This window comes from Pterocles gutturalis, unplaced genomic scaffold (genome assembly GCF_000699245.1).
Source record: "Pterocles gutturalis isolate BGI_N339 unplaced genomic scaffold, ASM69924v1 scaffold33102, whole genome shotgun sequence".
Lineage (NCBI taxonomy): Eukaryota > Metazoa > Chordata > Aves > Pterocliformes > Pteroclidae > Pterocles > Pterocles gutturalis.
Genome location: NW_010108886.1, coordinates 10,382 through 30,707, shown reverse-complemented (window position 1 = coordinate 30,707; position 20,326 = coordinate 10,382). Strand labels below are relative to the sequence as shown.

Genomic DNA, 20,326 nt, shown 5'->3' with positions numbered 1-20,326 from the left:
CCTGATGTTAACCTGGCTCAACTGCTCGTTTATGCTGGTGTTCTTTGATATTCCCTTTCCCTTTTGTCTTTTATCTGTCTAGGGCTCCAGTGACTTCTGTATTAACCCTGATGCTTATGTCTCCAAAGTAGTTGAAGAAAATGCAGTGCTTAGTGCTGGTAAGTGCTGGGACTGGCTTTGACACCGGGTACTGTGGCTTCAGCTGTCACCTGACAGTAGAGATACCATTAGTGTTAAAAAGGAAAGATATTTTTCAGAGCTGAGTTTGCTGCTTAGGTAACAAAGTTAAGTTTTCTACTCTCTCTCCCCATGGTAGTTCCTCTATATAGTTCTGTGTGTGATAAAACCCAACTAAGCAGTGACACTGGTTTGCAAAAGGAGCCATCTGTTTTTCTTGGTTCTTATTTACTGGAATCAGAGAATCTTTGCCCTGTGTACAGAAAATCTAACGTATAGCCATGTGCTTAGCCCAATGCTGCTGCTTCCTGTGCAAGTGACTGATAAGGAATTGGGTATATAGCTATGGCTGAGGATGCAAAGATTGCAAGCAATAAGAAATGTTTATGTCTGGAGGCAGAATGTAGTATAAAAGAGTATGTACAGGTTGGTATTACCACCCTACAGCTTATTTTTGTAATGCCTTATATATTGATTTCCTGGGAAGCAGGAGATAGAGCCAGGCAGCTCTCTACAAAGAGCAAAACCAAAGAAATGCAATAAGGGAAGAGAATGAGTGTCTAACACTGCACAAGATGACAATCCTCTCTTGGCTGTGAAAGCGGCAAAGATGTGGCTTCAGGTACCACACTAGTCTCCTAGTTGTTCAAGGAGGCAAACGGGTCAGTGAGGCCAAGGGGAAATATCTGATGCTAATGCCAGTTGTGCCTGTAATAATTTGGTAACCCAGATCAGTTCAGGAGCATGTTTGGTAACAACTACATTGACCCTGGGAAACTGAAGAAGTGCCCCTTTGTGCTACTTCTCTGCGTGTCACTTGTCCTTGTCTGCTTGACTCTTGCAGTTTTTCTTTAATCAGTATCATTCATGTAGAGGTTAATGGTGAGTGCAGGACTGACATTCCTGTCCCTCCTCCTGCTTCCCCCAGCAGGGACAGTCAGCTCCCCTGGGTGAAATCAGGCTCTGTGCTGGCAGCACCGCCAGCTAGAACAGTTGTTAAGGCTCCGTAAATAACAGTGAATGGGTCTAAGCGAAATGCTGAAGAGGAGGAAGAGCAGGTGTTGTCACAGGCTTGAGTTGGAAGGGTGGCCCCTTCCGTGGGCTGCTGGTGTGTCAGCTCCCTGCTGTCATAGGCAGCCGTTGAGCCTCTGTGAGTGCCTTTTCCTTTTTTCAGAAGGAAATCAGTCTAACTTCTGAGCCTGCTGTCGCACTAGACAGCTGGTTGGGACGTGATTCAATGTTCTGCCTTCCCATGTGGATTTTCACTGCTGTGTCATAGTTTATGATCAGGAAGCTGTAGAAATAGCTCGTGGTCCCCAGTGTCAGGACTGTCCTATGCACCTGAGCAGGAAGGAAAATCACGACACAAGGACTGCAGTGTGGAACTATTCCATGAGACTTTAATTCCAATAATGGCTCTTTAGAAATATCTTCAAAAATCTGAAATAAGTGTTCGTATCCCTTAATATGCTTAGCTGTAAATTGTAGCAACTGCTTTGTGATCGGTAGATTTATACAAGAGGAATGAGCTTGAGGAGCCCAGGGCAGGCAGCTGGGAGCCAGCACCGATACTGTCCTCTCGGAGGAAGATGCCCTGTTTGAAGTTTCCCAGTTCTAGTGCATGGACTCTTCACACTCTGGTTTGCTGCCTCTGCTCTGTGCGTGGTGCTCTCTGAGATTAACAGCGGTATAGACAGGTGAGGGAGAAACACTTTGTTTGCTCCAGCTAGTTTCACCAGAACCTATCCAACCATGCATTTTTCAGTTCAGAAAAGAGATGACTAAGAGAAGGTGTGAGTGGGTGGAGGGGCTTGGGTAGTCTGTGGCAGACAATCCTTTGGGAGTTACCGTGTATGCAGGAATCGCATTTCCCTTGGGAATCACTTGAGCTGAAGTTGGGCTGAGAGGGCACTCATGTTTTCAGTCTTGCCTAGGTGTCTGCTTCTGATCAGTGCTGGGGTATAGTATGATCAGTTAGGTGCTGCCATCTGTTTTTAAGGTTATAAGAACCAACAAGTAATCTAAAGAAGCTTTGTAATGCTGGGCCAATTTTTCTCTTATATCACTAATTTTAGTTGTTTTTAAATGTAATATTTATATGCCAGCCCTATGCTCTGGCATTGCAGAGTAGGACTGAGTCATCTAGGTTTGCATATTTGCAGTGCTTTTTTGGTGGTGGTGGTTATAGTCGTTTTCACAGAAAAATAACTGTGGTGAATACTGGGCAACTAGTATGTTAATATTTCTATTTGTGTATTAATTGCTGTTTGCAAATCTAAATAGAATTAATGGAGCTGAGAATAATCTGATTAAGTGTATTATTATTGTTGTCATGTTTTTAGCTGGAGAGGAGATGTACTTGTTTTGTAGATAAGATGGGCTGCATTTAAAAAAGGAGGAGGAATGGGAGCAAAGAGCCTTAATGCAGATTTCCTGGAGAAGGAGAGACTTAAATCATTTTGCAGAAGAGGCTGATAATATGTGCCTAACTCACACAGAATTCATTAATTGAGATAAAGCCAATGGAGTTGAACAGTGGCTGTATAATCGACTCCTGCTGCTCGTAAAAAGACTTGGTGCAGCCAAGATGTTTATTTTCAAAGCGGGAGGCCATCTTCTAGTCTCATTCTTTTTCATTGATAATCTGTTGTTATCAGATGACTTATTGCATAAAATTAAATAAAAAAAGGCACAATCTGTCTAAACAACAGGAAGAGCTTTCTCCAGATTCTCCTGCTAAAAATATGCATAGCGAACAGCTACTTGCTTCATCTGAAGGAACTGTAAACCTCAGGGGATGGATAATGGAGCCTTTCACCTCCAGTCCAGCCAAGCTGGTCAGGCTGGATGCTGAGACTGAGCTGCTCGGATATAAGCAGCAAGCGTTCTTGTTGTGCACAACCTTCTAATTGGCCTCTCATTCACTCTCAGAAGCCCAGAGCTGAATGAACTGGAGGACTGACACCACCACCACCTCCCTGACTTCTCTAGAAGTAAGATCAGGGCCAAACCTCATGTTGGGCATGTGGTGGTTGCATGGTTTTTACTTGGGCTCCGTGGGCACTACAGAACAGAGTTTGCCCAGAGGAGCCCTCCCGAGAATCCTGCTGAGCTGGTGTCGGCATTGAGCAGCATTGAGTTTTGCTGTGTGGCGCAGTTGGACTCCTGATTAGCAGAAATCTTTGTGTGGAGGGTGCTTGGGATGGCTACAAGCTCTTTGCTGAAGGCTTGCGAGGACTGATTTCACCAGTACAAGAGCAGCGTATATGGGAGAAATATAAATGTTATGCAGGTACTTCCCTTTGCTGTCGAGACTGTTGCCTTACGGAAACAAAGCTCCTAGTGGAGAACATGTTACCTGGGCAAGAAGATCTGGCCAAAAGAGTCTTCTTCCTTTGACATCATAAGCAATATGCTTCATCTTTCTCTGATGTGGAGAGAATGTTCAAGTAGAGGTGAAGAAGGGCTGGGAAAAACTGTTCTAGATGTGGGGATTTTTTTAAAAAACTTAGGATCTTTTTTTCTGATTGCTCTTTACCCTACAGATATTGTCGCTGCCTTTTGGCAGGTGCATAATGCCACTTTTGCATTTTGTCTGGGCTCTAGAGTGAATAGTAAGTCTCCATGGTTGCAGAAGCACTAAGTAGTTCTAGCAGCTGAAGCTGTCTTTAGTAGGCAGTTCTATTTTCCTTTCTAGGAAAAACAGACTTTGCAAAAATAAAGCATTTCGGGTAATTTCCTTTCTTGCCTTCTCTCTCACACTGCCTGTGCACCAAGAGAGCAGGTCAGGATTGCTGCCAGGAACAGCAGGCAGAGGCAGCTCCAAATATGACCCTGCCTAACCCTTCTCCTGTACCGTAGATTGCTTAAAGGCCAGCTTCAAAAATCAGATCCAACCTTCAGGAAGCCTTCTTGAGGGGAAAATGCACCAGAAGGATCACTATAGAAAGAAATTGCCTGGAGCTGTTAGCAGAGTGCAAATGGTGGGTTAGTGTAGCTGGTTTCTCGACAGAAATGTGAGATTTGGTGTTGTGCAGGATAGCCTCCACTGGGTTTAAAACTGGTGGGCGTGCCTCCTGCTCTTTGCTCTTTTTGGTGGTGTGGAGGCAGGGGTCACACTCCTCTTAATTTCCAGGCTTTGCAGCACAGGATCACTTTAGGGCAGCTTCATGGCCATTGTAGCTCCAGCTTTAAAGCACCGCAGCTATTAGCACGCTGGGTTCAGTGCAGGGGAAAGCTGCTCCCGCTGGCTTTGCCGTTTTGGAAAGCGGGTTTTATGTACAGTGTGTCACAGTTGTCAGCTGCAAAGCCAGTGCTACCGCAGCGAAGCCTTGTTGATCTGTCTTCCAAGGTGAGGCAAGGGAAGCACTTATTTCACTGTACTGCTTTTCGCTTCACTTGTAACTAGCGATCTCTGATCCTGGGCTTACAAACTGCAAACTATGATGATATCAGGGACTCTCTGTAATCTGCCCGCCAGGGATGATCCAGAAGGCCTTCCAGGAACATTTCTAGAGCTATGTGTTAGCGGTATGTCGTGCAACTTCATGCACTTACAAAGGTGATGTAAACTTGATACCAGTGTGGGAGCCTAAGAGAAATTTTGTTGGTTTAAAATAAATAGGTGACAAGATCACAGCTTCTTTAGGTCACCGTGTGTGATGGTGTGGATTGCTGTTGCTATGCTGTTCTCTCAGCACAGGTGCATTTTAATTCATTTTTCCATAGTCATTGAGTGAGATTTATGAGCCTGGGAAGAGCAGTCCTTTCCTTGGCTCAGTAGTTGTGGACAGTTGTTTGTGTGGTCTGCCCGAAGTGAGGTACACAAAGCAGTTCTTGCTGCCCTCCTCTCTGCCCAGGTTTTGCTAATTGCTGTTTAGAGGCTTGGCTGGGGAGACGTAAGTCATCCCAGAGAAAGAGTTGGTGGGGGGGGAGATGGAGCAGCTGGCAGAAGCTGCCCCAAAGTAGGCTAATGAATTATAAATAACAGCTGTCAGGTTGCATTGCCAGTGTGCAGGAGCTGACAGCCTGTGTTGTACCACTTGGTCTCCAGTGTGTTGGTTTGCCAAAAGGTGCATTCAATATTTATGGGAAGCACGGCAGAGTCAGGATACAGTTAGGTCTGCTTCCTTCACAGCTCTGCTTGCTTGTGGTTGTGCTTTTTACTGATTTCTGAGTTGGGACTGATTATAATTCCTTTGCAGCCTGCAATATGCGTTACTGAAAGTCACAGGCAGAAGATTAAAAAGAATGGAGAAAAGGATGCTAGTGGGGGGGGTGGAAATGCAGAGTGTCTGTGTGTTTTGGGGCTTTTGTCATCTTTACCAAGCAAATGTCACCTTGCTTTTGCTCAGCTGACACTTTCCCATTCATCTGAAGAGGAACTGTAAATGTTTGAGAAATAATCTAAAGGTATTTAGATGATCAAGTCTTTCAGAGCTCTCTCCCTCAGTAGTGTTACTGAGAATGCCAGGGAAAGCCTGAGATTTGTAACTTGGGTGTGCTGGCAGTTGGTGTGGTATTGTGGAGGGCTCATGAGGGCACCAGGCTGGTTTCATACACATCTAAGTAAGGAGAAAAACCCCATGTCTTCAAGGAAATGGGTGATGCTGCTAGCAGAGCACTGTAACAGTCTTACCTGGAAGTTTATGAGTACATTTCCACTGTGCTGCAATTAGTGATAGAACTACTGAGTATTAAGACTAACTTTCGGGATGTTACCAGCAAATGATCTGAGGTCCCTTAAACAGATAACATGTTCCTGGTGTCCTAATACATGGCAAGAGCTTGCTTTCCTGATCAAGTCTGCAGTATTGACTCAATACCAAAAATAACTTTTTTGGCATAAGTCAAAAGAAGGATGCAAAACAAATGACATACACTCTTTTAGTTAAAGTTTAATTAAATCATCTAATTAAAATCTAATTGTGTGTAAGTGAAATCCATCAGAAAACAGATTACTATTTACTTGTTCATCTCTAGTACATGTTAGAAAGACAAGAACTTGTTGTTTTCCATCCATTTTAGGAAATATTACTGAAAGTTATGATTTTCTTGAATGAAGAGGGCTTTCTTATGTTCTTCTACAGAACACCACTTAAAACCAGTGTGATAGAAGAATCCCTAGTTGTAAAGAGGTCTTTTTTTTCCTTTTTTTTTTTTGACACTATACTGCAGATAGTGCTGACTTCTGAATAAAACTTTTTTGATGGTTCACCTAACTATATAAGTGAGGCTGCCCTGTGCTTTTCACTGTTCAAAGAAACAAACAAAAACCCCACCAAAACAACTCAATCTTTCTGTTCTCCCCAAAGGCAGGTTACATCCTTTTCTCTAGTGCCATCTGTGCACTGTAATCCTACACAGAGACAGGGAAGTATTTCCATTTATATTGCATTTTTATTTTGTGTATTGCTTTCAGAACTTAACATCTCCCTTGTGGCAGTCATAAAACGCTACAAAGCTGGAATGGTGTATCTAGCATGACTTTCTTTTCTTTTGTCTTTGTAGATACTCTCCGCTATTACATGACCTGTAGTGCTGGATACCCCAACCCTTTCCAGCAGGTGAGTGTAAGCTTCCTGGCTCCCTTCACCCCTTCTCAGCATCCTGCAGGGTACAGGTTAAAGGCTTTTGATGCCAGCATGCAGCAATGTGCAAGGTGTTAGCTTCAGAGCACTCCACCTGTTGGTAAAGCTCTGGTAGCTACTTTCCAGCTGCGCAAGAGGTGGCACTGAGATTTAGTGAGCAGTTTTTTCCAACTTCATCACTACCTGCATAGTTTCAGGTCCAGGATGCCCTCTTAGAAGAGCCCATGTGTGATGTGGTGAGGACCATGGCTTTGTTCGCGGTATCTCTGTTTACATGGTGCTCTTCTAAGAGCACCCACAATTTATGCCGGGGTGGGAAACTACATACTTCCTGCTTTGAAGCTCTTCTTGCAGGTTCTTTTGAGTTAAAGAGTAGCAACACTCCACTCCCCAAATGCAGCCACTTCTGTGGGTGGGGGAGTGATTCTCACATACGCCTCTGAAATCCCTTGGATGTTGAAAGGTTTGCATCCTGAAGTATAAATGTGAGTCATTATTCTTTCGTGTGGGGGCTGAGGAACAGCACCTGGGCCCATCCCAAACTTTGTCTTATGTATCAGAGGCCAGAATGAACCCACACCACCCACTGTTTGGCAGACACCAGCTGCTTCACCACTTATATTTAGGATTTTTTAGGTCTTGTCTTCCTCTGTTTTAGAGGGTGGGGTAAGAACACTTTAAGCTGTGATATGATGCACCGTTGCCATCTGTTGCATTTCTGGTTGCTCAGTATACTCTCTGACATGCTGTAGGATGTGAAATTCCCATGAGTACTGTAATGGGATGTGAAGGCTGCACCCCAATACAAACAACATCTAGTGTTAACATTGGTTTTCTCAGCCCTCTGATTTTGTAGAAAAATCCAGCTGTGCTCTGTGGTGAGAATATCAGTGCTTTGTGTCTTTTCTTTCTCCTTCCCCTCTGTCCTGGAGCTGGCCCCAGCTGTGTGTATGGGTTTTGTGCATGTTTATGTGTTTTGGTTTTCTTTTTTTTTCTTTTGGCTCTTCCCTCCCCCTCTTCTTTCTGTCTGTGCTTCTTCCAGGTTGGTAAAAGTCAAACTTAACCCTATCACAGCTGCACCCATGTTGGTTGAGACATTAACTTGTACCATTCATACAGATGATGCTTTAGTGTTTGGGAGCAAGATTTGTCTTACTTAGCAAGAGTTCTGCTGGTGCATGGGGCCTGAATTGCTGAAACATTGCATGTTTTGTGTTGAGCAGAAGCTGTCAGGAAGTCATAAAGCTCTGGTGGAAATGCAGGATGATGTTCTGGAGCTCATGAGGTCAGCAAGCAGAGAGCACCCCACCTCCAAGGTAACTCTCCTCAAGTTTGCTCTCTTTGTGCTTCCTGGCTTTCCTTACCCTTGTACAAAGTCCAAGATCAGCTCTGGCTAAGCCATTTCCTTGCTGTAATCGCTAGCTTGTCGCTTACAGGAGTATCTTACGCGGATCCAGGAGGTTTTAAATTCAACAGAGATCAACTTGCAGCAACTGACAGCTTTAGTAGACTGTCGGAGTCTGCATTTGGTGAGTACTCTGCAACTGGGCTTGAGCTAAGAAAGAACAAAGGGGGTGTAGAGCCTGTAGCATACTGATTATCTTGGAGTTTCAAATCTCTGGTGTGCCAAAACAGTTTACAACAGCTTTTACTGATTGACTCCAGCAGAAAGGAGAATGGGAATTTGGATCGTTAGCCTTCTGTATAGAGACCAGCATAGGAAACTAGATAATGTGCTTTTATACAACTGCAAGCTGCAACTCTGAGGTTTCAGGGACCTTCAGGTTTTTTCTGTAGTTCATAGCTTGTTGCCTTTCTCATGGAGTGCCTTATAGCTGCAGTACGGTATGGCCTGACTGTTGCAGTAGCTGCATGTCCAAAGGTAGAGAGATGGTTTGTCCATGCTTGTGTTCTTGGCAATGGGACATGGTGAAGGGGCTGAGAGACTTAATGAAAAATGTGGTATCTGAAGTTGGGTGGATAAGTTTGCCCTGAGTGTGTTGTTTGTTTTTTTTTCTCTTAAAGTCTTATTGTGTGGGGTTGAAAATATTTCCACATCTAAATTCAAGCTGGGCTTTGTGAGGGGAAGTAAGGATTAGGTTGGTTATGAAAAACATTTGAGGTCCCTGAAATTAAAATAGAAATATGTTCTGGAAAAGGGACTACGATCTCTTAAGTTGTTTCAGAGAGTGTAGTCCAGGGGAAGGGCTTTTGATTTAGAGCTCAATGTTAACTCTCTAGTGATCAGGAAACTCTGCTCATTTCTCTCTCCAGGATTACGTCCAGGCTCTGACGGGCTTTTGCTATGATGGAGTGGAAGGCCTCATCTACCTGGTTCTCTTCTCCTTTGTCACAGCCCTCATGTTCAGTTCCATTGTGTGCAGCGTCCCACACACTTGGCAGCAAAAGAGGTATAGAAAGGGTTTAGATCCTGTAGCGTTGTAGAGTTCTTTCCTAACGAAGACTGGCTATTGGATTTGTGCCCATGAGCATATGGAAATCTTTCCCATATGATCCCAGGAGTGAGAGGGATGAAGCTTTATAAGCACAGGTCCAACAGAAGAAAAAAAACTATTGGCTTTTGCTCTGGCTGTGGTTCATATTTGCATCTGAACCTTATTGCACTGGGATACTATGTGTCAGAGATGAATGATTATAGCTGTAGAGAGAGAGCTTGAACTATGTGCCATTGCTGTAAAGTACCTTTTCTCTTGAATTGCTTTGAGGCATTTGGTCTAGTATAGGGAAGAGAGTTGGAATAAGAAGCAGTTCACACTCGCCTTTCTTGGCTTTGCTCACACCAGGGCGCTGGAAACTGCCTTGCTGGCAACAGCATGGGCAGATGAGATAGTTGCAAACCAGTGGCAATCGTCTAACAGCAAACTTGTTTGGAACTAGTATTAATGATGGTAACCAGGCTGATCAGAAGGCTCGAGCAAACCTTCATTTCACTGACTGGCTGCTGCACCACATGCAGCTATTAAAATAGCTTTGAGTTTTCTGTTCTTGCAGAGGAACAGTTGACTGTGCAGCAAATTCTCTTTTTGGTCCCAAAACATGACTTTTGTGGTCTAAGCCCAGGCTCAGGGTTCAAAGTGAAATGGAACATCCTGAACAATAGCAGGAAGCCAGAGCCTGCCAGGCCTGCAGTGCCTACAGAGAAAGCCTTGGGAAATGCGTCAGAATAGCACTTAAGAAAACGGCTGGTTTCCTTACCTCTTCCACGTTCAACCGCAGAAGCGTTATCAAGAAGAGAATGGTAGTCTGCCTGTTTGAAGGAGAGAGGTTTACACAGTCTTAATTCTTGTGCTGCCTTCCACGTGGGCTGCTGCCTGCCCTGCCAACCCCGGCAGGCTCAGGCTGCTGCTGTGAACTGAAGGAGTCCCTCTTGCATTCCCTGGAGCACCATTTCTTCTTCTGTCTCCCTCTGGGAGGTGCAGGATGTCATACTTCATTGCCTGTGAGACTGTGCAGGCTGTAATTCCCTGAATAAACTGTCAGTGCCACCTCGTGGTACAGAAGCTGCAGGTGATGTTTGGGATGCTCTAGCCATGTCCATGCTGTCTTCCCCCAGCAACGAAGTGTTTTGTGTAGATGGTTTTACTAGCTTTGTCAAGCATTGCTAAAATAGATTTCAAATCTTGGTGCTTCATCCCACAATTAGAGAGATAAAATAGGAGTGTATATTACATTGGAGGGACAAGAGAGTATTATGGGAAGGGGGGAAGGAACCAGCTGGCAAACTGGTTCTGCTCTGCATTAAAATGGATTTAAAATCCTGGCATTTTTGAGCTGAGAAAGCCTCTAGACACAAATGTTGCAACTTAGCCTCTGTAAAGGCTTCTGAAATTTAGTTAGAAGATGAAGCAGACCTTTTGTAACCAGAATGGGAGTTCAGAGAAGTCTACTTCTGTAAAAGCTCTTTGGACATGGCAACAAGAAATGGAAGGACGCAGATTGCAATTTTGAAGGATGCTTTCTATGGGGTGCATAGCACTACATCCCCCACTGCCTCTTTTTTACTTTTTTTAAAGTGCTGTGTTTTAAAGTGATGTGTGTCCATCCTTTGGCTGTATGACTGGGCAGTTGCAGAACTGTGCTGTCTGCCGAGCCCCGAGAGAAGACCGTAGGGAGTCTGTAAGGGATCACACAGTGTAAAAGTCCAGATGGTATCTGTGGGAGGTCTGAGTCACTGTGGTGTAGGCTGTGTTTGACACTGCCACCCTGAGGCATCCCAAATGGGTATAAATGTGGAGGTGTGGAAGATGGTTGGGAGGTTCCTAGGATTACCATGGTTTCCTGCAAACCCCACATGTGGGGTAATTGTAAGGTTCTAGGAGGAACTTTTTCTCCTTCTTGCAGAAGCTCAGATGATGATGGGGAAGAAGAATCAGCGGCTCAAGGGAGTAGACAAACACACGATAATCTTTACAGAGTGCACATGCCCAGCCTCTATAGCTGTGGGAGTAGTTATGGCAGTGAGACCAGCATTCCAGCAGCAGCACACACAGTCAGCAATGCTCCCGTCACAGAGTACATGTGAGTATCCCGACAAGAAGGCTGTATTGTGACTTGTCCAGGTTGCTTCACTCTGTTTCTTCTGTCACTAAGTTCTGTGAGGCTGGCGCTTTTGACCAAGCAGTAGAAGTGATAAAGGATTTTGTCCAAAGTCTCAAAAGGCATGTTTCCTGATGGGCATCCTTTGGGACAATGGAACAGCTTAAATGTGCTGCAGTAGAAAGACTTGTATTAGGCAGCATGCTCCAAAATATGAACAGCTTTGTCCTGCAGGATTTAGAAATCTGTCTAGAGAAAAGAAATAGGAAAGTATTTTGCAGGCTCCTTATTACACAATGATTCTGATCCCTAGAAGACTTAATTCTTCAGACAGAGCAGTTCTGCCAGAAGATTTTAAGCCTTCTGAGAGACTGAAAGTCAAGACAAAACATGCAGGCTCTGTCCTTCCACGACATTTACAGTCAGCTCTGACATCTGTGGCAGTCCAGAGCTACCTAGTCCAGGTGGGATCTTCAGAGCTTTCTCCAGAAGTGCCTAACCCTGATCGCACTTGAACTACCTTCAGGGCCCATCTCTTTTGGGCTGGCACATCATTTTGTTCTTCCCCTTAGACTTTGTCCTCATTTTATCTCCATTTCTGCAGCTTGGCAGTTCTGATGCTGCAGAGAGGCAGATTTTCATGCAGACCTATTTTTAAATCACTTGACATGATTCAGTGTGGGCTCTTCTGAATAAGAGTGTAGAGAGTGCATAATCTGAGGATAAATAATGCTAGTTTTGTGCCCTTGTCTGAAAAAGGGGGACCTACCTGGCCTGTAAGAAGAGCTTTGAGGGATCTGCCCTGATACAGTAGTTCTGGGGGTGTGTATACTCTGTCACCATCAGAGACCTTCCCCAGAGAAGTGTGACACGTACCCCCTGTTACCATGTGTGTCTTCCTTTCCTAGGAGCCAGAATGCAAATTTCCAGAACCCCCGTTGCGAGAATACCCCGCTCATTGGCCGGGAGTCCCCACCTCCCTCAGTAAGTCTCTCTTTACTGCTCCTCTCTGCTTCAGCAACTTTGGGGAACACACGTTTACCACTCCTGTATACTCTCAAGGGAGCTGATTGTGCAGCCAAACTCAGGATCTGGCCCATAAATAGCAGCAATTTGAGTAGACAAGCCATGTCTCACCCGCCATGGGGAATAAAACCCTTCTATGCTACTTTGGACACTGCATATAAAAAGAATAAAACTCAAATCTATTAACACTGGTAATTCTATGGGCCCAGTCCTGCCACCACTGAAATGCATGGTTATCTCTGTGGGTGACTTCAGCAGGATGATTCTCTTGCATGCAGTGTACTTGCTATCTGTGGCATTGATTCCTCAAGTTTAAAAAGAAACTTGTTAAAACAGTAAGTTCAGAGTTATTGCTGAACCTCTCTCCTTAATCTGCCCTAAAGGGATAGTAGGATGAAACCTGTATTTTTTTTTTGAGATTTCTTTTTTTTAGATCTTTTTTTTTTTGCAACTGTTTTACTTTCTTTAGAATCTATTATTTTTGTATTTAATTTCCTATGGAGGAAAAAAATAAACTTTCATGGAAGGTCTTGGTATTTGGAGTGGCCTGATAGCCATTTCTGTGTGCTGGATAAAACACGGGCTTGCCCTCAGGTATGTGTAAAAACTAGATGAATCTTGCCCTCCTTCACTGGATCCTGTAAGCCTTACACCAGAACTTGGAGAACATACCATCACAGTGCTCACTGACTTGGTGGTGTAATTACAGAGGATGAGTAGTAGCATGCTTAATAATGAACAAGTCTTCGGCTATAGCTGAAGAAAATACACTCTGTGATGCATGGTTCAGATCTGTGGGAAAGTGAGGAAGAGGAGGCTGGAGAATTGTGGTGGAAAAGGGGGCATCACATTCCATGTTTTCACTTCAAAATGACCAGTTTATCTTGCAGTAGAGAAAGTGGAAAAGTGGAGAGTTGATTGTTGTCTCTATACTTGGCCAGACCGCTTTCAACCTTCACAAAGAGTTTTTCCTCATGCCCCGGGGATGCTCTGTTCGCAAGCTCTGGTAGTGTTATCTGCTCTCAGCAATGAGATGGTCCTCAAGAGAAAAGCTGATGTGTTGTACACCAGTACAGGGTGGCAAATGCTTTACCACTGGCATTTCCTATTGAAGGAAGGGCTCTGTCCCTCTGGTACTCCCAAGCATGTGTTCATTCGGTGTTTGTAGACCAGGATCCTGCTTCCCCTTCCCCTACAGCTCTTCTGCTTCAGAGAAGTCACTCCTTTCCAGGGTTTAGATGTAAGAAGTTCGCTGGTTCTTCAGTAGCTGTTTATGTTAAGACCCTGAGGGAGGGAATCTGACTCCTGGTGCCTTAGGCTGGTTTCTGAGAGTAGATAAAGATAAGCTTTTTTGACTTGACAGCCGTCAGTATGGGCTATAGGGAAGCACAGGAGCTGGGGGAGGAGGAGAGTGCATCATTGCTCACATAGACAAGGGGAGCTTCTCCCTGGATGAGGAAGGGAACAGGCTATAGGATGAATGTGTTTTCTAGAGGATCATAGTGGTAGTAGACAGGCAGTGGAGAGAAGAAACATACTGTCTACTCTCATATTGGCAGGCAGCAGGGAAGGTCTTTTCTGGGATTTTTGTATTCGCGGCTCTCCGTAGCAGGTGGCTGAGACCATACTGAGGCAGAAGATCTTGCAATTTTTCATAGCAAATCATCTGTGGGAGGAGAGGGATGGAAAGGGAATACCAATGCACATGTCCCTGCCTCTTTTTGGGAGGGAGGGGGTGGGGATAACCATCCAAACAGGTTATGTCCAGTGGGTGGACAGAGCTGATATATTCCATTTAGCCTTCTATGAAGAAATGGTAAAAACTAAGATGTGGTGATCCTGCTGCATTGTTTGTCCGTTACTTTTCCTGGCTTTTTGTTTGTTCGTTTGTTTTTTTTCTCTCTCATTCCTTCTGTTTTCTCCTTCTTGCCACAGGGCTATTCCTTTAGGGTTGTAGAGCCCACCTTGTCTCTGACACACACCACAGCATTTCACTTGCTTGCACTGTGTTTTTCATGCACGTTGAGGCTGCACTCTCTTTTTCTCTCTCTTTCTTGCGTCATCACAGTTGTATTTGGCTGCCATGGACAGTAGCAGCCATATGAGCTGGCAGCTTAAGCCCTCGGACAGTGCACGGACATACTGGTAACAGCGCCCGCAAATGGAACAGGTACTGGAAAAAAAGGTCCTTCTTGCTCAACCCCTTCTCCGCTCCCAACCACCCCCTTCATCCCTGCACTGTTTATCCCAGGCCAGTGCCTTTTATTTCTTCACATTCCTTCCCTCTGCACCTCCCACCCCATTCCCTTCTGCCAAAGGTTAAAATTAAAGTCAGTTTTGCTCTGGTGCAGACTCAAGGAGCAGTATCAACCTTGCAAAAGCTTCTGGTGCGCATGGTGAGGGTTATAGGCGCCCATGCCTCACGAAGGTTAGCTCACAGCAGCTTCAACTCGGAGTCCGTACTTGAGAACAGCTTCAACACGTAGTACTGAGTGCTGCCCAAATGTAGAACTAACCTTGCACTTCCAGTGCAGAATAGAAATTCTCCCCTCGCAAGAAGCCCTTTTCTAGCAGTAACAAGAACCAATCTAGCAGCTTTTCAGTTGGGACTGGTTGTCTTAATTCAACCTTTTGGCTTTCCTTGAGACCTGCTGCTGTTCTGTTTGTCTTGACTAGTCATAACAGCATGTGCCCAAAACCACCGATAGCCATCTGCCACATGCTTTAAGGTCCTCAGTAGGATTTTCAGTTTGTTGAAAGATCCTGGCTAGCGATGGTGACCTGTCCTGAAGAGTTACTTCATTGCCTGTTAGATCTGTGTGCAGCTTCTCCTTTTATCCTTGCATTTAAAGTCAGAAAGGAGCAAGTTCAAAAAACCCCAGCCTTCCATAAAGACCCAGATGTAAGCACTAAGATCTATTTCATTCTGTTTCAAAACCTCTTACTGTTTTGTTTGTTCTGTGTGTGTCCAAATCATCCCATCCATGTCGCACAGGCTCTGCCAGCAGGGCTCTCCTAGTACCATTTCACTGTCTGAATTCCTCATGGGCTGTAGTTGCTGATGTTCTCCAAGATAGTCAGTGTTTCTTCCCTTGCAGTGGTCTGTGGCAAAGCTACGGAAGAGTAGGTGCTCTGTATTAGGCCTTGTGGGTTTTTAGCTTGGTTGAATATAGGATATAATTAGAGCTACCAGGACGGTGCCCCTTCAAGAGAACTACAGTCACACAGTAACTGGCATTTGTTTGATCCAGTTGGAGTGGAGGGCCTGTTGCTTTTGAGTCATGAAGTCAATGAACCTGTATCTTACATTCTGTTCCCAGAAATACGTATCCATAGACCTGCTGTTCCTTCTTTCTGCTGTTCTTGTTGGGACTTTGTCAGCCTTGCATTGGATTCCTTTCTGTCATGTTGCTGCTTGGTCTGCATTCTTGCTGCCTCTTGCCATTTGTCTGCCTGCCTTGTGACCTTCTGGGAAGGGTGCTGTCTAAATTGGGTGTCTTGATGCCCTCTGCCATGGTGCATGAATGCAAACAAACTTGTCTTGAAGCATGGTGCTAGCACTCTTGAAATGGTCACAACTTTCTTCAGTCTTAACTCTTGCAAAGACTGTTCTTGGACGTCAGCTTATGGTGGTTTTTCTGCTTTTTGGTTCCTGCAGGTGGTATTGTAGTGATGTTAGATGGGTCTGTTCCATGAAATAAAATATTGCTTGTGGAGGGGGAAAGTTCTAGTGTCTTCATTCTGGGCTTGAAATCTCCTCTGGGCTGAAACATGACCTGATCTAAGTCTGCGTGTCTTCTGTTTACCTAAGGTCACACCCAGAGTTTAATGTGGCTGTCTGCAGGGCTAAGAAAAAGGCGTTGAATTCCTTCAAAGACTTTAAAAACAAACAAAACAAACAGAACCTCTGTTCTTTTGACTTGGAAAACTTGAGTTGCTTTGAATTCAGAACCCACTGGCTGGAATTGGCTGTTTCCCTGCATCTGGTACCTCCCATACATAATGACACCAAACCCTGTGTGTTTACTGTGCTCGAGCTATTTGAGAGGTGGATCAACCTTTAAGAACTTGAATCCAGAAGCTTTGGTCTTTATTGCATTACCTGAATAGCTCTGGCAGGAAATCAAAGTCAGGGTAGCTGAGGAGAGATACATGTGGGTTTTTGAACCACAAATAGTGAATGGTTTATAGTTGGAGTCATGGTTTCATATGGTAAGTGATCTACCCGCATAGCTCAGTTAGGTGTGAAGTACTTATGGTCTGCACAGTTCACAGGAGTTGGTAGAATTTATGGTCTCTCAAATTAACTGATTATTCCCATTAATTTTTTTTTTTGCAACCAATGATTCCTTTGTACACAGGCTATACGTGTTAAGCACCTAACTAGTATGTTCTGGCAAACCATACCTATGAAAGTTATACCCTTAAAAAGGCTGAATGTGAAGGAGAGACTTTATTTTTTTTTTTCTTTAGAGAAATAAAAACTTGTGTGCAATCAGCTGTGTTTGTCTTAGCTGACTGGTAAGTGACTGAGAGGCTGTGGCACAGGCGGCCAGGAGAAATGATAACAAGAAGTCTTTCAAGCACTCTTTTTAGGGTAGCTGACAGTGTGGTGAAGGTATGGGTTGAAAATTGTCCTCTCTGCTGTTTTTTGAAAGGGTAAATGAGGGTGTATAGGCATGTGGGTACTTCCAGCCAAGAGTACTGGAAGAATTAATGCATTGTGCATGTTCTTTAACCTTCTATGAAAGCTCCTCTTTAAAGGAAACTAAATGCAACTGTGTGCCTTATAGCTGTGTCAGGCACTGTATCCAGCTTACCTTGGAGTAGAATCCAAGACCTCCTTCGCTCTGGATTGTGCTCAGGCTTTAAGTCTTTAGAATTACTTTTTAAAGGATCTAAAGACTTAGTCATTTTAACTATGGATAATATAGTTTCGTTTCATATCCATGTGACTGGCAAGTTTCTGCTGATACATCTTCATCTGCTGGCCTGTCCAGATGTTGGGATCTCTGTATTCCACAGTGTCATTCCTCTGCTCTCAGCAGAGGATGCGCTGAAGGACTTGGATGAGGGACTACTGTAAAGCGTTTGTACACAGAGTCCAATACAGTGGCGGAAGATCCAGCGCGCACTGGCAGAGCTGTGCTGGTTATGAGGGGTGTGCAGCGAAGTGTTAGCTCTCTGCTTCCAGGTTTCAATCGCACTTATCGTGGTCATTAAATAACAGAAGGAGTAACTGGTTCAAACTGTAATGGGAAGAGGTACAAAGGCACAAAAAATCCTGAGTTAAGGAGAGAACATCAGCCCTAACTCTTGACTACTATGAGTCTTGATTTGTTCCTTGTGGTGGATTGCAGGTAGGTTTGAGTGTGAAATGCCCTCTGCTTGACTGTCCAAATTTCATGTTCCTGATTACTTTTAGTGACAATTAAGTGACTGGGGGGTGTTTTCTTGGTGCAGGAAGATGTGAATTCTTTTTGACTACCCCCTCCATGATGGGTGTACTTTGTACCTCCTTGAAATGCAGTTCATCAAGTGGCCCTTCTTGATTTTAATGCTCTAAAAAAGTTGATGTTGCATGTGTTCTTTAACCTATATGACTTGTCCAGGAAGTCACAATCACCTTCCATGGTCTGAGATAACTTTTTTTTCCTAAATACTTCTTACAAAACCTTAGCACCTGTAAGTTCTCTGTTCATACTCATCTCCTATCACATGTCACATATAGAATACAAATGGAAAAAGATTCCCTTCTTAGCATTATGCTTTGCTGGTAATTTCAGCATTTCACTACCTGAAACGTGCCCTACTTACTCTGTGAGAAAGTTCTTTGACTTCTAAGCCTCTCTGAGCCTGTTGGGTTAGTGTCATATTTTAATAATACCCTAAACTTTATTTCTGAAATAGTAATCACATTTGTTAAACTGTATAGAATGTAGTCAATAAACTGGCTCAGCTTAGTATCTTCTGCCTTTTTCCTTCTCACTGGCAAAAAAAATACATTTTAAAAAGAGAAAGAACAGATGTACCCTTTGTCTTCTAAATATAGATGCCATTTCTGGGCTTTGAGTTTTATATTCAGACCCATGTTCTGCAGAAAGTTTTCCAATTATGGAAGACATTAAAAGATGAATGTGCAAATAAGCCACAGGTGTCTTCATCTTCTGCTGATGAGGTCAGCTCTGCCAAAGGAGCAGTTTCTCTCTTCTATTGTGCAGAGGTTCAGCCCAGGTCAGTCTTTGAAGGAAAACTGATAAAATACTGTTAATTTCTCTGAAAACCCCTTTGGACAGCTGAGCTTTTGAGAGCCTAAAGATGCCTCATAATGTTCTTTCCCAGTGGACAAGATAAATTATACCTCCTGGTGTGGAACTGCTTTTCAGTTGTCTCTTTGCTGGCTTTACCGGCATTTTTATGTGGTTCAGTTTTAAAGGTGATAAAATCTCAGTGTGCTGAAGAGGACTCTTGGGAAGGAAGATGTGGGTATTAGAGAATTATTCAAGCTCCAGCTGGTATAAAAAGAGGAATAAAATAGCTGTCCTCATTGCGTGGTTGTTAGTATCATGGTAGCAGAATCCAGAAGCAGTAATGTGGTCATGATGAAGGCATTGAACGCATTGGCATAAAGAGGCTAAGTCTTTTGTTCTATCTGCTAGGTATTACATGCTTTTCAGCTTGTTATTCAAAGCTGAATGACATATGTTACCTCAGTAGCTTCTGGGAGCTGTTTTGGATTACCTTGCTTAGAATAAAAAAAGAAAATAAGAAAAATCAACCCCCCTCACCCCCACCAACCTGTCATCTTTCTGACTTCCTCTTCTCACCCCCAAGCTGGAGTCTTGTCTACTGCTGCATGGTACACAGGTTGAATCCCAAGCCATGGTAGATTATTAACCAGCTGATAGCTGTTAGCTAGTATTGTCTTGTTTGGTGGCACCCTGTTTCCAGCCTGACAGGATCTCTTCTTTCTTGGGTGTAAATTGTTCCCAGAAATTCATTCTTCCACACTTCTCTTTCAAACTGCCCATCTGTGATGCATGCAGTCTTCCAATGCCCTCATCGCCATAAAACGCGATGTAGAAATGCAGTGTGCACTCATTCTCTTTTCAACCTCCTTTTCTGGCATGGTTGAAAGCAACAACATGACTAAGCGGGGCTGAAGGTGTGAGGTGGGTTTTTACATCTGCATCATTTCCATTTCCCTCTCTTCTCCGAGGCGAAGTATGGCATATTTTGACCCAATAACTATTGGATTTCCTTCTGTGTAGAGCGTGTGGATAAACCGTTAGCCCATCTGCACTGGCCTGGCCAGCATCCTTGCAGCAGGCTGACAGTACGTTACTCGGAGTGGACTATGCAGTGACTTGTGAAACTTTCCGTGTCAGACTGAGCTAGCAGCTCCTTGATATGCTTGCTGTAAATACAGACCATCTTATGCTGGGAGGTGGTTGTAATCTGTGGTTCTGTGTTTACTTTAGTCATTCTGACATTTCTGTTCTGTTTATTTTGTTTTTTGTCTTGTCTTCCTCTAGTACACCTCCAGCATGAGAGCCAAATACCTCGCCACCAACCAACCTCGTCCAGATGCTGGCAGTGTGCATTAAAAGAAAAAGCAAAAAAAAAACCCCACATGTGCAGTCAGACTAAACAATGTGCCAACTGCTGTGCCCCTGTGCTGTCCTCGTAGAACAATCCTGCTGTTCTGCCCAAAATCCAGTGCAGCTCTTTCTGTTTCTCCAGTCCAGACCACCCTCCAACCTGGCACCTGCCCATTGGAGTGGAAGCCCCTTTTGAATTTCAGCCTTCACACCTTGTTTTACCTGATGTGCAAGAGAGAGCGAGCATGTGCAGGCAAGCAACTGAGAGCACTCGGGCAAGAAACCGGGTCCACCTGCCTGGGGCCAAGTTTATCAGAGTAGCTTATTAGAAAAAGTTGGTGAATATCTTCTTTTTTTCCCTTCTGTTCCCTAGAG

The 20,326-nt window shown here is 44.1% G+C and overlaps 1 protein-coding gene across 1 annotated transcript in view; it reads left to right on the top strand.

Annotated features, from left to right (window-relative positions):
• The window catches only part of LOC104461265 (protein tweety homolog 3-like), a gene marked incomplete at its 5' end in the record, with an annotated part of 32,139 nt that extends 12,165 nt beyond the window's left edge, over positions 1–19,974 (top strand). Inside the window, 8 exon segments of the mRNA XM_010072790.1 lie at positions 83–158; positions 6,688–6,743; positions 7,991–8,083; positions 8,204–8,296; positions 9,042–9,178; positions 11,130–11,306; positions 12,233–12,308; positions 19,886–19,974. Coding sequence (XP_010071092.1) covers positions 83–158; positions 6,688–6,743; positions 7,991–8,083; positions 8,204–8,296; positions 9,042–9,178; positions 11,130–11,306; positions 12,233–12,308; positions 19,886–19,957 — 780 coding nt within the window.
• Positions 19,975–20,326: the final 352 nt, after the last annotated feature.